At 42.1% G+C, this 19,410-nt stretch overlaps 3 protein-coding genes across 3 annotated transcripts; 1 reads left to right on the top strand and 2 right to left on the bottom strand.

Moving 5' to 3' along the window:
* Nucleotides 1–1,151: 1,151 nt before the first annotated feature.
* On the bottom strand, nucleotides 1,152–2,824 carry LOC128358963 (tripartite motif-containing protein 16-like). Its single transcript, XM_053319369.1, has 2 exons — nucleotides 1,371–2,824; nucleotides 1,152–1,161 (listed from the first exon to the last, which is right to left on the bottom strand). Exons 1-2 carry the CDS (start codon nucleotides 2,822–2,824, stop codon nucleotides 1,152–1,154), a joined length of 1,464 nt encoding a protein of 487 aa, XP_053175344.1.
* Nucleotides 2,825–4,550: 1,726 nt separating this feature from the next.
* LOC128358962 (tripartite motif-containing protein 16-like) lies at nucleotides 4,551–6,218 on the bottom strand. The gene has a single exon (XM_053319368.1). The coding sequence runs from the start codon at nucleotides 6,216–6,218 to the stop codon at nucleotides 4,551–4,553; it is 1,668 nt and encodes a 555-aa protein (XP_053175343.1).
* Nucleotides 6,219–11,542: 5,324 nt separating this feature from the next.
* lmod2a (leiomodin 2 (cardiac) a) lies at nucleotides 11,543–15,589 on the top strand. Its single transcript, XM_053319367.1, has 2 exons — nucleotides 11,543–11,818; nucleotides 14,303–15,589. The coding sequence occupies exons 1-2, from the start codon at nucleotides 11,543–11,545 to the stop codon at nucleotides 15,587–15,589; spliced, it is 1,563 nt and encodes a 520-aa protein (XP_053175342.1).
* Nucleotides 15,590–19,410: the final 3,821 nt, after the last annotated feature.

Genomic DNA, 19,410 nt, shown 5'->3' with positions numbered 1-19,410 from the left:
TTTTGAGTGTCTATTTGCTCCACTTAACTCCACACACTGCACCTTTAAGTGTTGTTATGTTGTCAGTATGTTTTCATCATATTGTGTTAATTTGCTTTCTGTATTTTTGCTTTAACTGTGAAGTTACTTAAAGACAAATGTGAACTCACTGTACTAACATGTTGATGTTTTAGAGCTGTAACTTTATGTCTTACTGTGCATAAATCTGCTTGTTATTGTCAGAAGTGTTGCACAGCTGCTGTGACTGTGTTTGCTATCATGAAGCATCTAGTGATTTTGTTCCTGGTGTTAAATCAGCTGCAGAAAATATTTATGTAAGAGAAACCCTCTGAATATTTGTTTGTGCACAACTAAAGCTGCTGCTGGTTGGGAAATAAATGACTAAAAGACAGTCAGAAGAAGTTTGTCTTTAATTTTTACCCAAAACAACACACCAGAGTCTAAACCATGACAGTAAAAGTACTGCAGTATTATAGTGATATAGTATGCAGTATTACAGTAAAAGTACTGCAGTAGTATGAGTGATGTAGTATGCAGTATTACAGTGAAAGTACTGCAGTATTATTAAGTGAACTTTGTAGTATTTCAGGAGGAAAACTGTCTCTAATAAACTCTCATTGTAGTTTCACATTTTCTCCAGAAGCTTTAATGAGAAGAAAACACTTTGATCACTGTTGATAAAAATCATCTTTATTGATTATTGAAGCTTCAGATTGTTGACACATCCAATCAGTAAAGTGTTATCAATGATTTCATGTTCAGATTGACTTCATCCACACAGTCAGTTAGTTTAACCCAGAATGTCAGCTATGTACAAGAACATCATTAATGTTTATTATCATGATCATTACAGTTTGATTGAACATTTCTTTATGAATTTACAAAGTGAAGTGAAGGTTAAAAACATGGTGATGAGCAGTGAGAGCCTCCATGGATAAAAACACACAGGGAAAAGTCACATTTAAAGAAACTGAACATATAAACGACACATACATAAAGTAAAATAAAAGTTAAATATCACTATTAGCATGTCAGCTGATCTCTGAGCAGCTCAGAAACATGGAGACAAAAACATGAAAAATTACAACATCTCACACATGAAGTCTGAAATGACTTCTGTCTATTTCACTTTACACAACTCAGCTGTACCTCTAACTCCAACTAAAAGTCCAGCACAGAGAGGCTGAGTGAATGCGGTCTGGACTCTGTGGAGGAGAGTCATGGTGGTCTGGACTCTGTGGAGGAGAGTCACGGTTTCAGAGACGCTGTAGAAGGACAGAATACCTGCTCTGTGATCCAGGTACACTCCGACTCTGGGGGAACGAGGACCTGAGACGGGAGTTTTTATGTTGTTGAACCAAAATTCATACCTGTTAGTGTCACAAGTTAAAGACCAAGATTTGTCATTACGTCCAAATACAGATTCAGGTCCTTCTCTGATGATATTCTTGTATGCGACTGCTACATTAACTTCTCCTCTCCGCTCCACCTCCCAGTAACAACGTCCAGTCAGACTCTCTCTACTCAGGATCTGAACAATATAACCAGTGAATCTGTCTGTGTGACTAGAATAAGACTGATGTTGTCCCGCCCATTCTACTTTTCTGTTCCCCTCAGATAATAACAGCCATCTGTTTACTGTGTTTGGATCCAGAGTGATTTCACGTGAATATCTTAAGAACTCAGCTCTGGTCTTGGGTTCTGGTTCTGGTTCTGGTTGTGGCAGTAAAACGTCCACTTCAGTCACTGCCAGTGAGATGTTTGTCCATTTGTCCCTCAGGATGTCCTGTAGTTTATCTCTGAGCTCTGACACAGCTGCTGTCACATCCTCAAAGTATCTCAGAGGATGGTTATTGATGCTGGATGAGTCTGTAGGTTCACTGAGTTGTGACACTGAGGGGTAGTTGTGTAGAAACTGGTTGTGATCCTCTGTGTGTGAGAGCTGCTTCAGTTCAGCGTCTTTCCTCTTCAGCTCAGTGATCTCCTGCTGCAGCTTCTCCTGAAGCTCTTTGACTCCACTCACTCCAGTTTCCTGCTGGGATCTGATCTGCTGCTTCACATCAGAGCTTCTTTTCTGGAGGAGACGGATCAGCTGAGTGAAGATCTTCTCACTGTCCTCCACTGATTTATCAGCAGAGCGACTGACGGCCTCCACCTCCTGTTGAAGCAGCTTCACATCTTTCTCTCTGTCCTGGATTCTCTGCCTGATGTTTAGTCGACTCACCTCGAGCTCTCTCTGCCTCTCAGTCCTTTCTGCTGCAGCTGGGACTGTGTCGTGGCCTTTATGATCCTCCATAGTGCACAGATAACAGATACACTTCTTATCTGTACGGCAGAATATCTCCATCACCTTATCATGACGAGAGCAGATGTTCTCCTGGATCTTCTCCGAGGGCTCCACCAGCTTGTGTTTCTTAAATTGACCAACAGTGTAATGAGGCTGGAGGTGATTCTCACAGTAAGAGACCAGACACTGCATACAGGACTTGAAGGCTTTCAGCTTCCTCCCAGTGCAGACATCACAGGCAACATCTTCAGGTCCAGCATAGCAGTGATCAGCAGGAGCAGCTTGGAGTCCAGTCTTCTTCAGCTGCTCCACTAAAGCTGCTAACATGGTGTTTTTCTTCAGGACAGGCCTCGGTGTGAAGGCCTCTCTGCACTGAGGGCAGCTGTAGATCTTCCTCTGATCCTCTCCATCCCAAAATCCTTTAATACAGCTCATACAGTAACTGTGTCCACAGGGAAGACTCACCGGATCCTTCAGTAGATCCTCACAGATCGAACAGCTGAGTGTTTCTCGGTCCAGCTGATCGTTCTGCGCCATTTCAGCTCTCAGAAGCAACAACTGTCTGAGCTTCACTTCCTGATAAGTTTAATAACTTTGAACTTTGAACATCATGTGATAAAGTTGTAAAAAGCAGCCTGACATCTGTGCTGAGTCACATGTTGAACCTGATAGCAGCAGCACTAGAAGAAGTTACTTTACAGCAGTAAAAGTACTAATACGGCAGAATAAAAACACTACAACTAAAAGCCCTGCATGAAAACTTTTACTACAGTAAAAGTAAATAAGTAAATGTACTTAGTTATTATACAGCATATTGATGAACATCGACATTAGACATCTCTGTAAATATGCCGGATCATAGCAAAGTTGCTAATTTGCGTCCGTAGTCCCTAATGAGTAAAATAAATATAAAAATGAATACAAGTCGAAGAGATAGCAAATAAATAGATAAGACTCCACACACTGCACCTTTAGGTGTTGTTATGTTGTCAGTATGTTTTCATCATATTGTGTTAATTTGCGTTCTGTATTTTTGCTTTGAATGTGAAGTTACTTAAAGACAAATGTGAACTCGCTGTACTAACATGTTGATGTTTTAGAGCTGTAACTTTATGTCTTACTGTGCATAAATCTGCTTATTATTGTCAGAAGTGTTGAAGGGTTCGCTATCATGAAGCATCTAGTGATTTTATTCCTGGTGTTAAATCAGCTGCAGAAAATATTTATGTAAGAGAAACCCTCTGAATATTTGCTTGTGCACAACTAAAGCTGCTGCTGGTTGGGAAATAAATTAGTAAAAGTCAGTCAGAAGAAGTTTGTCTTTAATTTTTACCCAAAACAACACACCAGAGTCTGAACCATGACAGTAAAAGTACTGCAGTACTATGAGTGATATAGTATGCAGTATTACAGTAAAAGTACTGCAGTATTATAGTGTTGTAGTATGCAGTATTACAGTAAAAGTACTGCAGTATTATGAGTGATGTAGTATGCAGTATTACAGTAAAAGTACTGCAGTATTATAGTGATGTAGTATGCAGTATTACAGTAAAAGTACTGCAGTATTATTAAGTGAACTTTGTAGTATTTCAGGAGGAAAACTGTCTCTAATAAACTCTCATTGTAGTTTCACATTTTCTCCACAAGCTTTGAATGAGAAGAAAACACTTCGATCACTGTGGATAAAAATCATCTTTATTGATTATTGAAGCTTCAGATTGTTGACACATCCAATCAGTAAAGTGTGATCAATGATTTCATGTTCAGATTGACTTCATCCACACAGTCAGTTAGTTTAACCCAGAATGTCAGCTATGTACAAGAACATCATTAATGATTATTATCATGATCATTACAGTTTGATTAAACATTTCTTTATGAATTTACAAAGTGATGAGAACAAAATATCTGTGATGAAGGAAGTTCTGCTGTTTTCTCTGTTTAAGAAACAACAGACACAAATACATCAATACAAACATGAAACTAACATTTAGAACAAAGAGAAGTTCACATTTTCATCTGAAGAAATGTCAGTGAAGGTTAAAACATGGTGATGAGCAGTGAGAGCCTCCATGGATAAAAACACACAGGAAAAAGTCACATTTAAAGAAATTGATTATATAAACGACACATACATAAAGTAAACAAAAATGTTGAATATCACTATTAGCGTGTCAGCTGATCTCTGAGCAGCTCAGAAACATGGAGACAAAAACATGAAGAATTACAACATCTGACACATGAAGTCTGAAATGACTTCTGTCTATTTCACTTCACACAACTCAACTGTGGATTCATAACCAACCCAAAGTCCAGCATAGAGAGGCTGAGTGAATGTGGTCTGGACTCTGTGGAGGAGAGTCATGGTTTCGGAGACGCTGTAGAAGGACAGAATACCGGCTCTGTGATCCAGGTACACTCCGACTCTGGAGGAAACAGGACCTGAGACGGAAGTTTTAATGTTGTTGAACCAAAATTCATACCTGTTAGTGCCACAAGTTAAAGACCAAGATTTGTCATTACGTCCAAATACAGATTCAGGTCCTGCTCTGATGATATTCTTGTATGCGACTGCTACACGAACCTCTTCTCCCCTCTCCACCTCCCAGTAACAACGTCCAGTCAGACTGTCTCTACTCAGGACCTGAACAATATAATCAGTGAATCTGTCGATGTGACTAGAATAAGACTGATGTTGTCCCGTCCATTCTACTTTTCTGTTCCCCTTAGATAATAACAGGAATGTGTTTACTGTGTTTGGATCCAGAGTGATTTCACGTGAAAATCTTAAGAACTCAGCTCTGGTCTTGGGTTCTGGTTCTGGTTGTGGCAGTAAAACGTCCACTTCAGTCTCTGTCAGTGAGATGTTTGTGCATTTGTCCTTCAGGAGGTCCTGTAGTTTATCTCTGAGCTCTGACACAGCTGCTGTCACATCCTCAAAGTATCTGAGAGGACGGATATTGATGCTGGATGAGTCTGAAGGTTCACTGAGTTGTGACACTGAGGGGTAGTTGTGTAGAAACTGGTTGTGATCCTCTGTGTGTGAGAGCTGCTTCAGTTCAGTGTCTTTCCTCTTCAGCTCAGTGATCTCCTGCTGCAGCTTCTCCTGAAGCTCTTTGACTCCACTCACTTCAGTTTCCTGCTGGGATCTGATCTGCTGCTTCACATCAGAGCTTCTTTTCTGGAGGAGACGGATCAGCTGAGTGAAGATCTTCTCACTGTCCTCCACTGCTTTATCAGCAGAGAGACTGACGGCCTCCACCTCCTGTTGAAGCAGCTTCACATCTTTCTCTCTGTCCTGGATTCTCTGCTGGATGTTTAGTCGACTCACCTCGAGCTCTCTCTGCCTCTCAGTCCTTTCTGCTGCAGCTGGGACTGTGTCGTGGCCTTTATGATCCTCCATAGTGCACAGATAACAGATACACTTCTTATCTGTACGGCAGAATATCTCCATCACCTTATCATGACGACAGCAGATGTTCTCCTGGAGCTTCTCCGAGGGCTCCACCAGCTTGTGTTTCTTTAATTGACCAACAGTGTAATGAGGCTGGAGGTGATTCTCACAGTAAGAGACCAGACACTGCAGACAGGACTTGAAGGCTTTCAGCTTCCTCCCAGTGCAGACATCACAGGCCACATCTTCAGGTCCAGCATAGCAGTGATCAGCAGGAGCAGCTTGGAGTCCAGTCTTCTTCAGCTGCTCCACTAAAGCTGCTAACATGGTGTTTTTCTTCAGGACAGGCCTCGGTGTGAAGGCCTCTCTGCACTGAGGGCAGCTGTAGATCTTCCTCTGATCCTCTCCATCCCAAAATCCTTTAATACAGCTCATACAGTAGCTGTGTCCACAGGGAAGACCCACCGGATCCTTCAGTAGATCCTCACAGATCGAACAGCTGATTGTTTCTCGGTCCAGTTGATCTTTCTGCGCCATTTCAGCTCTCAGAGGCAACGACTGTCTGAGTTTCATTTCCTGATAAGTTTAATAACTGAACTTTGAACATCATGTGATAAGGTTGTAAAACCAGCCTGACGTCTGTGCTGAGTTACATGTTGAACCTGTCGGCAGCAGCACTGGAAGAAGTTACTTTACTGCAGTAAAAAAAGTACTAATACAGCAGAGTAAAAATACTACAACAGTTACACAGTTAGCTTGTTTATACTACTTTATATAAAGTTAGCTAGTTTACACTACTTTATATACAGTTAGCTAGTTTATACTACTTTATATACAGTTAGCTAGTTTAGTCCAGTGGTTCCCAACCTAGGGGTGGGGCCCCTCCAAAGGGTCAGCAGATAAATGTGAGGGCTGCTGAGATGATTAATGGGAAAGAAGAAAAAACAAAGTTCTGATACACAAATGTGTTTTTGGACTTTTTCTCTAATCTTTGATTTTTGCTGAAATATTGGATCATTTGAACATTTATAAATGAAAGCATGTGAGAAGTTTAGAGGGAAGAATCACTATTTGGTGGAGTTGTAAACAACTCAGACATCTGAAATGTGAGCCGACTACACACTGCTGACTGGTTTCATCTTTAACAATGTGTTGTATTTTAAAAGTGTGTTATATTATCCATTGTGTCAAATCTGCATCTGAAAAGTAACTAAAGCTGTTAAATAAATGTAGTGGAGTAGAAAGTAGCATCACATGGAAATACTACAGTAATGTACTAGTACCTCAAGCTGTACTACAGTAAAGTACAAGTACCTCTAACTGTACTACAGTAAAGTACAAGTACTTCAATATAGAATTGGAGTAAACTCAGTTACTGCAGTGAATTCAGAGACAATCAGACAGTGAAAGCAGGTCGAGTCTAAATTTAACCTCCTGACCTGCAGACATGATAATAATAACTACAAAAACAACAACAGTAACGTGGTCTCTCATTCTGAGTTCCTGGACAGAGAAGGAGGTCACATTGTGTTGAACAGCCTCCAAACTGTTGACACGAGCTGAGTGTCACGTCTGATCCATAACCAGCACCTGTGTTAATGTGTTAACAGAAAGTGAGACAATGAAAATGAGGACTGAATAGTTCATTGCAGGCTTTTCAGGCGACAGAAACATCCTCCAGAGTTTCTGTCTCATCAATCTAATCAATCTGGGTTTGCCTTCAGTTCTAAGCAGCTATAAATATGTGGAGCTCCTTATCACTGTCTGCTTGTTGACACATCAGGATGTTTAGCAGCTGCTGGACATAATTACAAATCTGTCACCTTATTCTGCCTCTGAGTGGAGGCCCTGTCATTTTTAGGCGTTTTCAGTCCTGTTTTCAGCTGTGATAAGACGAGTTCAGCTCATCACGAGATGCAGTGTCACGCCACATGACGACGTGCAGTCACAACAATGTTGAAATGACACTATTGTTTGGCATCAGCAGGCGTTCTTTGATAAAGTCCCATTAAAAATACACACTGATATCAGCTCTCCAGACTCAGTTAGCAGGAAAATGAGAACATGTTGTTATAAATAGATGCTGACAGCAGACAGCTCTGCACCCAAAACACAACAGACAGATCAATGTAAGAGATGAACAGCAGAGGGCAGTGATGCATTTTACACTTTTTATTTCAGCCTCATTTAACCCTGTAAAGCAAATCTCACATCATACACAGTTGCCTTGCCTCCTTTGTTCTCATTCATCCTCTGTCAACCACTCGTTAAGGAGCTTGATTGAGAGAGGGATGAATGAGAGGAGCCCTGTACCTCCTCCCTGAGTTCAATAGTTCATATTCTGAAAACAGTACATGTAATGTGTCGGACTAAATGTTTTTTACCTGCCTGATCGCGGCCTGCTCAAACATATCTTGTGGAGTGAGTGGGGCAGGGTTACCCATAATCTTACTTGCCGTCTTCACCAGTTTATGCATCTGAGATTTTCCTAGGAGTTTAAGTATGGACTCAATGGATGCACAATAAAAAATCATCATAATCTTTCTACAGATGCCAAATAATTGTAGTTGTCTCAGTGAATGAAGGCGCTGGTGGATTCTGGCACAAACACTTGCCACCTGTGTGTGCCAGCTAAGGTCACTATCAATGTGCACACCCAAATGTTTCAAGGAGGTGACCTGGTTAATGTTGTTACCGTGCATGGGCACAGGACTCCTGTCACCAGCTGATCTGAGGTCCAACAGCATCTCAACAGTTTCACATGTGTTAATATGCAGTCTATGAGCATCACACCAAAACTTTATCCACAGCAACTTTATGGATACCTGGTTTTTTTGTGAGCAACCTGAGAATAACAGTATCATCTGAAAACCTAACTACATATTGATTAGGCTGAGAGCTGACAGGTGAAAAGGAAGGGTGATCTAACACACCACTGGAGGGTTCCTTCTGTTTTTTTTAAACTGGTAAAAAAAAAAAAAAAAAAAAAAAAAAAAAAAAAAAAAGCATGCCTCTAACTGTTGTCTCACTGATTGACAACATTGGGGAAAAGGTCCCCTGGTGGTTTATCTGTGCACTACATGTATCTGATCCTATATATCAGGTTTTTACACTGCTGATGTAGAGCTCTCTAAAACTCATGGATCACATATGATTCATTCAGTTATTATTATGATCCATGGAGACAGCTCATTTATGGGAAATACATCATGAATGACCCTTCTGTGGAGTAAAACTCTTTGTTTTGTAACTGAACTTGTTTCCATCCTCTGCACAGCTGAGTGACTGACGCTAATCAGTATATAATCCAGGTCAAAGGTTAAATTTACAGCAGATTTAGGATGAGAGTGCTGTTATGTCACTTTGAGTCTTTTCACTTCAGACATGTAACGTGATACCGCTTGTTAAACACGCTCTCTGATGGATGCGTGTGGTTACCATGTGGTGAGGGTTGTCATAGCAACCGGACAACAAACCATCTCCACTACACATGTTAAACATGATATAAGAACAAGGGGTGGACACAATCATTACATCACCTATATTTTAATAGTATCTGGCTCCATATTTAAACATATTCATACCGCAGACTTCTTTTACCCAAAGACCTGCTTAAAGTGAGTTAACATTGTTGAAAGACTCATAATAAGACAATTAAACACATTCCCTTCAAATTTGACTGATAAATCAATGATGCCGATATATCAGCGTATGTCAGCCAGTATACTTAGTATTACATAAATTGAAGTATAGAAATGCCAAAGTTATGTTTAAAATAGTGTCATTTTGTATAGTGTGTCCACCAGAGAGGCCTCAATGTCAGTCACCCAGAAATGACCTATAATTATGTTTTAATTGTCAGCTGCCATCTAGTACCCATAGTAACAGTGAGGTATTTTGTCATTCAGAGGAGGAGGGGTGGATGGAGGCATTAACTTTGTTTCCTGTGTCCAACTGTGAGTCCGGACAGTTTAAAAAAAATAAATAAATAAGCGTAACTACGATTGTCTCCTAACCTTTAATCTCGTGGTTACTAATGTTAGCCATGATGACGATAGTGGCCTTACATTAAGGAATGATAAATAGACAGTACTTATATAGTGCTTTTACACTACAAGTCACATTCACCCATTCACACACATTCATGCACTGTTGGTGCAGCCATTGGGAGCCATTTGGGTTATCTTCAACATGAGGACTAGAGGAGTTGGCAATCGAACCGCCGATCTTCTGATTAGTGGAAGATACGCTCTACCTCCTGAGCCACACCCGCCACCAGTAGCTTTAACCCACCTCATGTTTCTCTAACCGTAAAATAATCATCATTATTTTAACCATCTTTACCTAAACCCAAATGAGTGGTTGTAAATGGTAAATTAACTGTACTTATATAGCATTTTTCTAGTCGTTAGGGCGACCATCTCATTCACACACTGATGACAGGAGCCACCACACAGGGTGCAAACCTGCTCATCAGGAGGAAACTAACCAATTTATATACAGTCATACACCATTGGCACAGCAATGGGAGCAATTTGGTATCTTGCCCAAGGACACATCAACGCATCAACACGTTCACTGGAGGATCAGACCGCCAATCTTCCAATTGGTGGATGACCACTCTACCGCCTAAGCCATAGCCGATGGTTGGTTGTTAAAAAACAAGAATTAGACCAAAGAGCAGGATGATTAGTTAAATAGGTGTTTTGTAAAGTTGAATTCTGATTGTAGGGGGAAGAGGACCCAATGCTGGAGGAGTGAGGCTGGTGTGGCAGGCATGAAGTGTAGCTACGACTGAGGCGAGACAACAATCAGAGGAGGAATGGTTGGAAAGTCAGGGTAGATATACCTGCAGGTAGATGAGATGATGAGAGGCAGCTAGGTTGACTGGAGCAGACTGATGAGCAGACTGCAGACAGGTGTGAACCTAATCAAACCTTAACCACAATGCTCTCACATCATAAAACATCGTTACTGATTAACAGTGATGTGTAACAGACAGATTACTGCTGACAGAGGCACCAGATTAGAAAATGTTCTTAAGTAGGGTGACCAGACATCCTGAAGAATTCCTGACAGTCCTGAATTATGAGCAGTTGTCCTGAAAATTAGACTGAACCTGACTTTTGATTAGTTACAGCCTCCGACTCCTGCTGATGAAGGTTATGTGATATGATCAAAAGCTCCAGAACAGTTAGAAAGTAAAAGTCTTTGTCTTGTACCTCTGTTTGTATCACTGTATCTCGAGTAACATGGTGACATGTTCTGAGGTTGATATGTCAGATTGTGATGATGTTTGGAGGATTATTACTCTGAAACAATTTTAAATATCAGATTTGATATGTTGTTTGTCAGCTGTACCACAAATACCCCCCCCCCCCTCCTCCTCCTCCTTAGGGAGAACAAGCGTTTCCCCAACAACACCACAACCTCACCGTGTCTCTGTGTCCTGACACGTTATGTAACGCCGCAGATCTCTGATATCTCCCTGTGGCACGAGTCGCTGATGAGCTCCCAGCACAGGCCGCTCAGAGGGCTCACATTCCTCTGGTAAGCCTATCTCATCGACCCCCCCCCCCCCCCCCATCCAACACCCTAAAAAAAGACCCCTCCTCCCCTTTTCTCCCTGTCAGGGTCCTCTGGCAGCTGAGACCAGGAGATGATAGGAAGACTCTTTGTGATCCGCCACCAGTCGTCCGCAGCATCCTTGAGCTGAATGAATCTGATGAAGGACGAGTCAAGGAGCAAAAGGAGCTTCAAGCAAGAAAAGTGAGAAGATATAACTAAGTAGACAAAGAGATAAAAGAGTTAAAGATAGAAATTCAAAGTGTTCAGAGAGTCCGACAACGAGTGCCGAAACCATGAGTACCTTTGGGTACCAGCGAGAGCTGAAGAAGTACGAAGACCTGGACGAAGACAAGCTGTTGGCCACGCTGTCCTCCGAGGAGCTCCAGGAGCTGGAGAGGGAGCTGGCTGACCTAGACCCCGACGACAACGTCCCCATCGGCTTGAGACAGAAAGACCAGACCGCCAAAACCCCAACCGGGACCTTCGACAGAGACGCTCTGCTGAAACACTGGGAGGACGAGAACAAGAAGCTGCAGCAGAACGAGAATGTGGAGCCCAAACACAAACAGGTGAGATCGTCTGTAACCTACCAGCATGTTTCAACCACCAAGAGGAAGATAATCAACCAGTTCCTATTAAAATGCCAACACTTAGTAATAATAAAGTCGAGAGCAGTGACTGTTTCTACTTTTTGGTGCCTTCATATAACATCTTCACAATATCTGTTTGTTGTGATCTGTGTTTGACTTTCAGGTTGAGGACATTACAACAACAAGATCATAACTACAAAAATAGATGACTACTACTACTATGAATGTGTTGGATTATCTCTTTGCAGCATGTTTGGACTCACTGCAGGTAGATTATCATAGAAATTAAGTAAAACTACCTGCTTACTAGAAGAAAAGATATTAATCTGAAGTTTAGAAAGTTTATTTTATTCAGGCATGAAATAAAACACGTCAAATCAGCAAAACTCAACATGCCTCTGATTTTGAGTAACAGTTGCCGTTATATGAAAGCATTAAGTGTGAAAAAAAATCAGTATTTCTAGAGCTGCAATGTTTCATGGATTGATTAATCAACAGTTTTGTTTATCAATTCATCATTTCTTTAATTATTTCTCTGCAAAATCAATTAATAAATATCAGCAATCTGATTTACACAGAACTACTCTCTAGAGACTAAAAAACATGATCTCTGTCTTTGTTTCTTTTTCTAAACAAACTAACGTGACCAAACTCTTCATAATGAAGGAACATGTCACCCGGTGCAGTGGTGTGACCAGGGGCGCTGTAAGGGAGGTGAAAAGTAAGGATGATCCTCAAGGGGCCCTAAAAATATATACGAACATGTCCTTTTTTTTTTTTTTAAGTGTATTTTTGGGGCTTTTTGCCTTTATTGTACAGGTTAGTAGAGAGAGACAGGAAATGGGGGGCAGAGAGGGGGGCAATGACACAAAGGATTTGAACTGGGGTCGCCTGCAGTGAGGACTGTAGCCTCAACACATGGTGCTCTACCAACTGAGCTAAACACCGTCACACATGTCTTCTTTTAAAATAAAAATTTATCATAATTAATAGACAATGAACCCATTAAACAAACGCTTCATTTTTCTTGTTTCTGGCAAAAATTAACCATAAGGCCCATAAACTCCCCTTTATTTAGATGAAATTGTCCAGTCCTGTCTCCTATTTTCATAGCTTTATGTCAGTAAATATTGGACAGTTAGTATTGGACTACAAAAGAGCTGCAAGCCTTCACAGGTAGAGGTGTGGTTGGTGTCGCCTGTGTGTGTTGGTGGGGCCCAATGTGATATCTTTTCATGGGGCCCAAAATCCTTGGCAGTGACCCTGTGTGTGTAAACATTAAACAGAGGAATAAAATATATCAGGCTTTGATACACACATGATACTTGTTAGTAGATCAGTTCATTTGAGATTTGTTGATAACAAGAAAAACTGTTGAGTGACGAGACTAAACAGCGTCACTCTGCGGATCAACACCCTGAGAGCAGTTTTAGCAACAGATTCTGTTTCACGTTTGGATTTAAGGGGCACTCCACCAATTTCACACCTGAGGATCAGTTCAATGGTCAAACAGTTGCTTATCTTGTGTATCTCTGGAGGTGCTTCGACGAGCCTGAGAAACTGACCCTCACGACGTCACCGTGATGTCATCAGGGTCATCTCAGCTTGAGACGACGAATTCATCGTGGAAAGTCTTTTACAAACTGGAGGCAGGAAATTTTAAAGATGTGGTTTGAAATCCACCTCCATCCTCCAACAGTACACAAAATCATGAAGTTAATTAGAATATTTAGCCAAACATCAAGAGGATCAAAACAATTAATACATTTAAGATATGTGGTTATTTTAAATGTTTAGCTGTTTGCTTTCAGACCAAAGTGAGAATAAATCCATTTATATTTTCAACTTATTATTTTATTTCATTTTAATTCCTTGTGACAGTTTATTAAAATAAACATACAGAAGTGACAGCAGGAATAAAACAAGAAGCAAACACAAAATTCCCCAATTCCCCATTTCATACTCTTCCTTAACCTGTCCATCAAAGGTGTATTATCACCTGCAAACACAAGTACCCAAGTCCAAGTACTGCAGTCTGGATTAATTTGCAAGAAAATCTCCAAATATTACATATATATAATAAATCTCCAGTCAGAAAGTTAATCAACTTGAGACAGATAGTTTGTAGATTTTTCTCCAGCACAATCTTTGGGTTTAAAAAAATATCGGTTAATAACTTTTCATTGGTATTCTTTAGAAATATCTGCATGATTAATGGGCATTCACATTTATTTCTCATTAGTAAAGTGTTGGTCTTGTCATTTTTATAACAATCCTCAGTATGTGTATAATGATGTCTCCAGTTTACTTCAACGTGTCAGTGGAAAACCGTCTAAAAATATATGACATTCTGAGAAATGCCAGCTATAATGACAGTCTGCCAGCGATAGAGAGCAATTAAAAGTCAGAGGCTGGAGCTGTGTCAGGGTTTGACCTAACTTTCCGCTCTGTTATCTTCTGCAGGAGGGACGTCCAGATAAGATCAGGGGGGAGCGAGTGAAGGCGGGCGCCAATGACGCCGGCAAGACTGTGGAGAACGTCAGGAATCTGGATGACAGAAAGAAGATCTCACAAAAGGGGAAGAAAGCACAGAGTGTCAAAAATCATGCAAAGGAAGACAAGATGGAAAAGAAAGACGAGTGCAAGAAGGAGGCACCGATAAGGAGTAAATGTCCAGAGAAGAAAGGTTTGTCTAAAAGTTCAAGGACTGAAACCACAAACCAAAACCTGAACGTGACCTCTGACAGAGAGAGTGGAAACCCGACCGACATCGCAGAGGCTCTGGAGCAGATTCTACGCGATGATCCCACCATGAGCGAAGTCAACCTCAACAACATCGAAGATATTTCCCAGGAGACTTTGCTCCGTTTTGCCGAAGCCCTGAGCACAAACACTCACGTCCATGTTTTCAGTCTCGCCAACACTCACGCTGACGACCGGGTCGCCTTCGCCATCTCCAAGATGCTTTGTGAGAACAGCTCCATCAGGAACCTGAACGTCGAGTCCAACTTCCTGTCCGGTCAGGGCATCCTGGCTCTGCTGGCGGCGCTGCAGCACAACAGGACGCTGGTGGAGCTTCGATTCCACAACCAGAGGCACATCTGTGGGGGCAAGGTGGAGATGGAGATGGTCCAGCTGCTGAGGGAAAACATCACTCTGCTCAAGCTCGGCTACCAGTTCGACCTCCCGGGTCCGAGGATGACGGCGACCAGCATCCTGACGCGCAACCAGGACCAACAGCGACAGAGGAGGCTCCAACAGAAGAAGGAGCAGAGTCCAGCAGAGGTGTCGGGACAAGTTTCTGCTTCACCTGTAGAAAATAAACCGCCAAAGAAGTCGTCACAATCATCTAAAACAGTTGAAAATCAGAAAAGAAATCCTCCTCCCGCTCCGCGACCGTCTGTAGACTCGCCCACGAGGAAGATCGCCGAAATGGTCAAACACCACGAAGGCTCGAACGGCACGAAGGCTCAGACGAACCAGAGGAAACCCAAGTCGAAGAAGATCAAGAATGGTGCCAATGAAAAGGAGAGCGTCGATATTCTCAAAGAGCTGAAGAACGCCTTGAAGCCATCGCTGCAGAAGAGACGAGAGGAATCGTCCCGCTTGCCGCCGCCGCAGAGGTCGAGCCGCGATGACCTGATGGCGGCGATTCGTGGGAGCAGCATCATGTCTCTAAAAAGGGTAAGACTTCCCGTGAGTCTGTCACTGACTTATCTTTGCTCAGGATTTGAAGGAATCTCTTTTTAGCATGACTGAAAGCATCTCAGACATAATTTAGTCTCCAAAAGCCATTAGACCCCCTCGGTGAGAGCGCCCGCTGTCATCAGACGACAGCTTCTGTCACTCTGTGAATTCCTCGAGTCTCCGTCAGGTTATAAATAGTTTGACTTCTTCACAGCAGTTTGATAAGATTGATGGCTCAGAGTGCTGCTGGGAGGAGAGCAGACCAACTGAGAAAACAAAAGATTGTTCAGATTCCCACCACAAGAAAGAAGAATCTGACATTGGTCTTCTATAAAAGCAGTCAAATTAATTCATGTAATCTCACAAAATGTTGATGGATCATTATGTTGAATTATTGCACAGACCTGTAACACATACCTAAAAATCAGAAAACTGCATCAACCCTCCTGTTGTCCTCAGGTCAAGGAAGGATAGAAGGGAGGAAGGAAGGAAATGAGGAAGGAGGGAGGGAGGAAGGAAGGAAGGGAGGGAGGGAGGAAGGAAAAGAGGAAGGAATGAAAGGAGTAAGGAGGGAGGGAGGAAGGAAGGAAGGAAGGAAGGAAGGTAGGAAGGAAGGAAAGGAGTAACGAGGGAGGTAGGAGGAGGAGGAGGAAGGAAGGAAGGAAGGAAGGAAAGGAGTAAGGACGAAAAGAGGAAGGAATTTAGGAGAGAAGGGAGGAAGGAAGGAAGGAAGCAAGGAAGAACAGTCAAAAGAGATGGGGTCAATTTGACCCGGGAGGACGACACAAGGGTCAAAGGTCATGTCTGCTCTGTTTTAAATCTGCTGTAACTTAACGTGATGTTTGTCGTTCCAGGTGGATCCGACTCAGACCTGAACCCAACCCGCCTCATCCAACCTCAGCTGTTCACACTTTGTACTATTTCACATTTTTATTTTTTAATAAAATGTCACTTTTTATCATCAGTATGTTATTTAAGTTATCACAGAGTGTAGCAGCAGACTGTTCATATTTTGTTACTGTGTGTGAGATTATAATGTGAATATTGACTTGTAGAGAAATAAAATGTATGTTCAGAAACAGTCTACATCAGAGGTGTCAAAATCATTTTCATTCAAGGGCCACATACAGACTAATTTGATCTCATGTGGGCCGGATCATTAAAAAGATGGAAGGAAGGAAGGAAGGAGACAGGAAAGAAAGATGGAAGGAAGGAGGGAGAGAAAAAAGATATGATGAATGGACAGAAAGATGGATGGAAAAAAGGGAGGAAGGACAGAAGGACATGAGAAAGAAAGTAAGAAAAGATGGAAGGAAGGATAAAAGGAACGAAAAGAAGACAGGAAAGAAAGAAAGGGAGGAAGGACAGATGGAAGGAAGGAGGGAGGGAGGGAAGAAAGGGACAAAGGACAGATGGAAGGACAGAAGGAAGGAAGGAAGGAAGGAGGGATGAAAAAAGGAAGGAACGAACGAAAAAGAGACAGGAAAGAAAGATGCAAGGAAGGAGGGAGGGAAGATATGATGGACGAACAGAATGAAGGATGGAAGAAAGAAAGGAAGTACAGATGGAAGGAAGGGTAAAAGGAACGAAGGAAGGAAAGAAAGGGAGGAAGGAAATATGGAAGGAAGGATGGAAGAAAGAAAGGAAATACAGATGGAAGGGTAAAAGGAATGAAGGAAATAAAGAAAGGGAAGAAGGAAATATGGAAGGAAGGAGGGAGGGAAGATATGATGGACGGACAGAATGAAGGATGGAAGAAAGAAAGGAAGTACAGATGGAAGGAAGGGTAAAAGGAACGAAGGAAGGAAAGAAAGGGAGGAAGGAAATATGGAAGGAAGGAGGGAGGGAAGAAAGGAGGGAGGGAAGAAAGGGAGGAAGGACAGTGTTTCCTGTTTTATCATTATCAGTTTATACAGCAGCCTCTAATTAAGGGCTGAGTCAAAGTTATTAGTCTGATTAATACATTAAAGTTCACAGTTTATCAAGTGTGTTGTCCTCCCGGGTCAAATTGACCCCATCTCTTTTTACTGTTCCTTCTTTCCTTCCTTCCTTCCTCCCTCCCTTTCTTCTCTCCTTACTTCCTCTCTCCCTCCCTCCCTTCCTTCCTCCCTCCTTACTCCTTTCCTTCCTCCCTCCCTCCTTACTTTTTTCCTTCCTTCCTTCCTCCCTTCTTTCCTTCTGTCCTTACTTCCTTCCTTCCTCCCTCCTGACTCTTTTCCTTCCTTCCTTTCTTCCTTCCTCCCTCCCACCCTCCCTCCCTGCTTTCCTTCTGTCCTTCCCTCCTTACTCTTTTCCTTCCTTCCTCCCTCCCTTTCTTCTCTCCTTACTTCCTCTCTCCCTCCCTCCCTCCCTTCCTTCCTCCCTCCTTACTCCTTTCCTTCCTCCCTCCCTCCTTACTTTTTTCCTTCCTTCCTTCCTTCCTCCCTTCTTTCCTTCTGTCCTTACTTCCTTCCTTCCTCCCTCCTGACTCTTTTCCTTCCTTCCTTCCTCCCTCCCACCCTCCCTCCCTGCTTTCCTTCTGTCCTTCCCTCCTTACTCTTTTCCTTCCTCCCTTCCTCCCTTCCTCCCTTTCTTCCTTCTCTCCTTCCTCCCTTCTATCCTTCCTTGACCTGAGGACAACAGGGTGTCCATCTGAACAGTGAAAGAGGTTTGAAGAGAGATGACTTAACTTTAAAGTAAATATCATCAGATCGGTGTGTTGTTCATATTCTTCATGTTCAGCTCAGCAGCTCTTTAAGACTTTAAGACGTCATTAAAGTTCATACATCAGCTTCCTGTTGATGTTCTCTGATAAAGACTCTCAGAGGGATTAAACCCAAAATACAATCTCACACAGATCTGTTATGTGAGCAACAGCTGCGGTTTACTGTCCGTCGTCACACACACGATTGTCTTTATACCTTTATATCCTCATGAGGACACTCATTGACAAAATGTAATCCCAAGTCCCTTTACCCTCTAACCCTAAACCCCATTCTAACCTTTAAAGACCGTGTAAAGTGAATTCAGACATTTTCTTCTAAACACATTAAATAGGTCATAAATGTATTTCTAAAAAAGGTGTAAAAAGCATTTAAACCATTTAGATTTGAATTGTGGAGCTAGGATTAGCATAAACCCGCCCCTGCTGCTGTAGAGGTATAAATACATTCAGCACACACTACTACTACTACAGTCTACAGTTAGCCAGTTAGCTGAGTTAGCACTACTACTACTACAGTCTACAGTTAGCCAGTTAGCTAGTTAGCTGAGTTAGCACTACTACTACTATAGTCTACAGTTAGCCAGTTAGCTGAGTTAGCACTACTACTACTACAGTCTACAGTTAGCCAGTTAGCTGAGTTAGCACTACTACTACTACAGCCTACAGTTAGCCAGTTAGCTGAGTTAGCCGCTGAGTTAGCAGCAGAAAGCTGTCAGACATAGTGTCCATGTTTCTGGTAGAGGTGGTGACTTTGATTGACAGGTGACACTTGGTAGGGGGCGGGGCTTCAGCGGACTCGGCGGCCACGCCCACAGCGTTTGGGAGCAGAGAAAGAGGCTGATTTTTACACAACTTTAAAGTCTAATTTCATATATTTGACGATTTTTTTAATCATTCAAATTTGGCAGGGTGGTTAACAACACACTTTTCAGTGGTATGTTAAACTCAGAACACATATTTATTCTAACTTTACACAGACTTTAAAGCTTAGTCTTACCTCTGAAACTGTCCCTGAGGAGCCAAAATGTCCTCACAGTGCTGGTTTCCAACGGTAATTGGTCCCCTCAAAGATAGAAAGACACACTCGGGTTTGAGTAGCTGTTCCTGTTAAGACGTTGTGTTCTCTTCGGTTCATTGTGGACAGTCTAACCCAGCGGGTGTCAAACATGCGGCCCGTGGG

Source organism: Scomber japonicus, chromosome 5, assembly GCF_027409825.1.
Source record: "Scomber japonicus isolate fScoJap1 chromosome 5, fScoJap1.pri, whole genome shotgun sequence".
Lineage (NCBI taxonomy): Eukaryota > Metazoa > Chordata > Actinopteri > Scombriformes > Scombridae > Scomber > Scomber japonicus.
The sequence above is the reverse complement of the archived record's forward strand: the minus strand, read 5'-3'. Positions and strand labels throughout refer to the sequence as shown.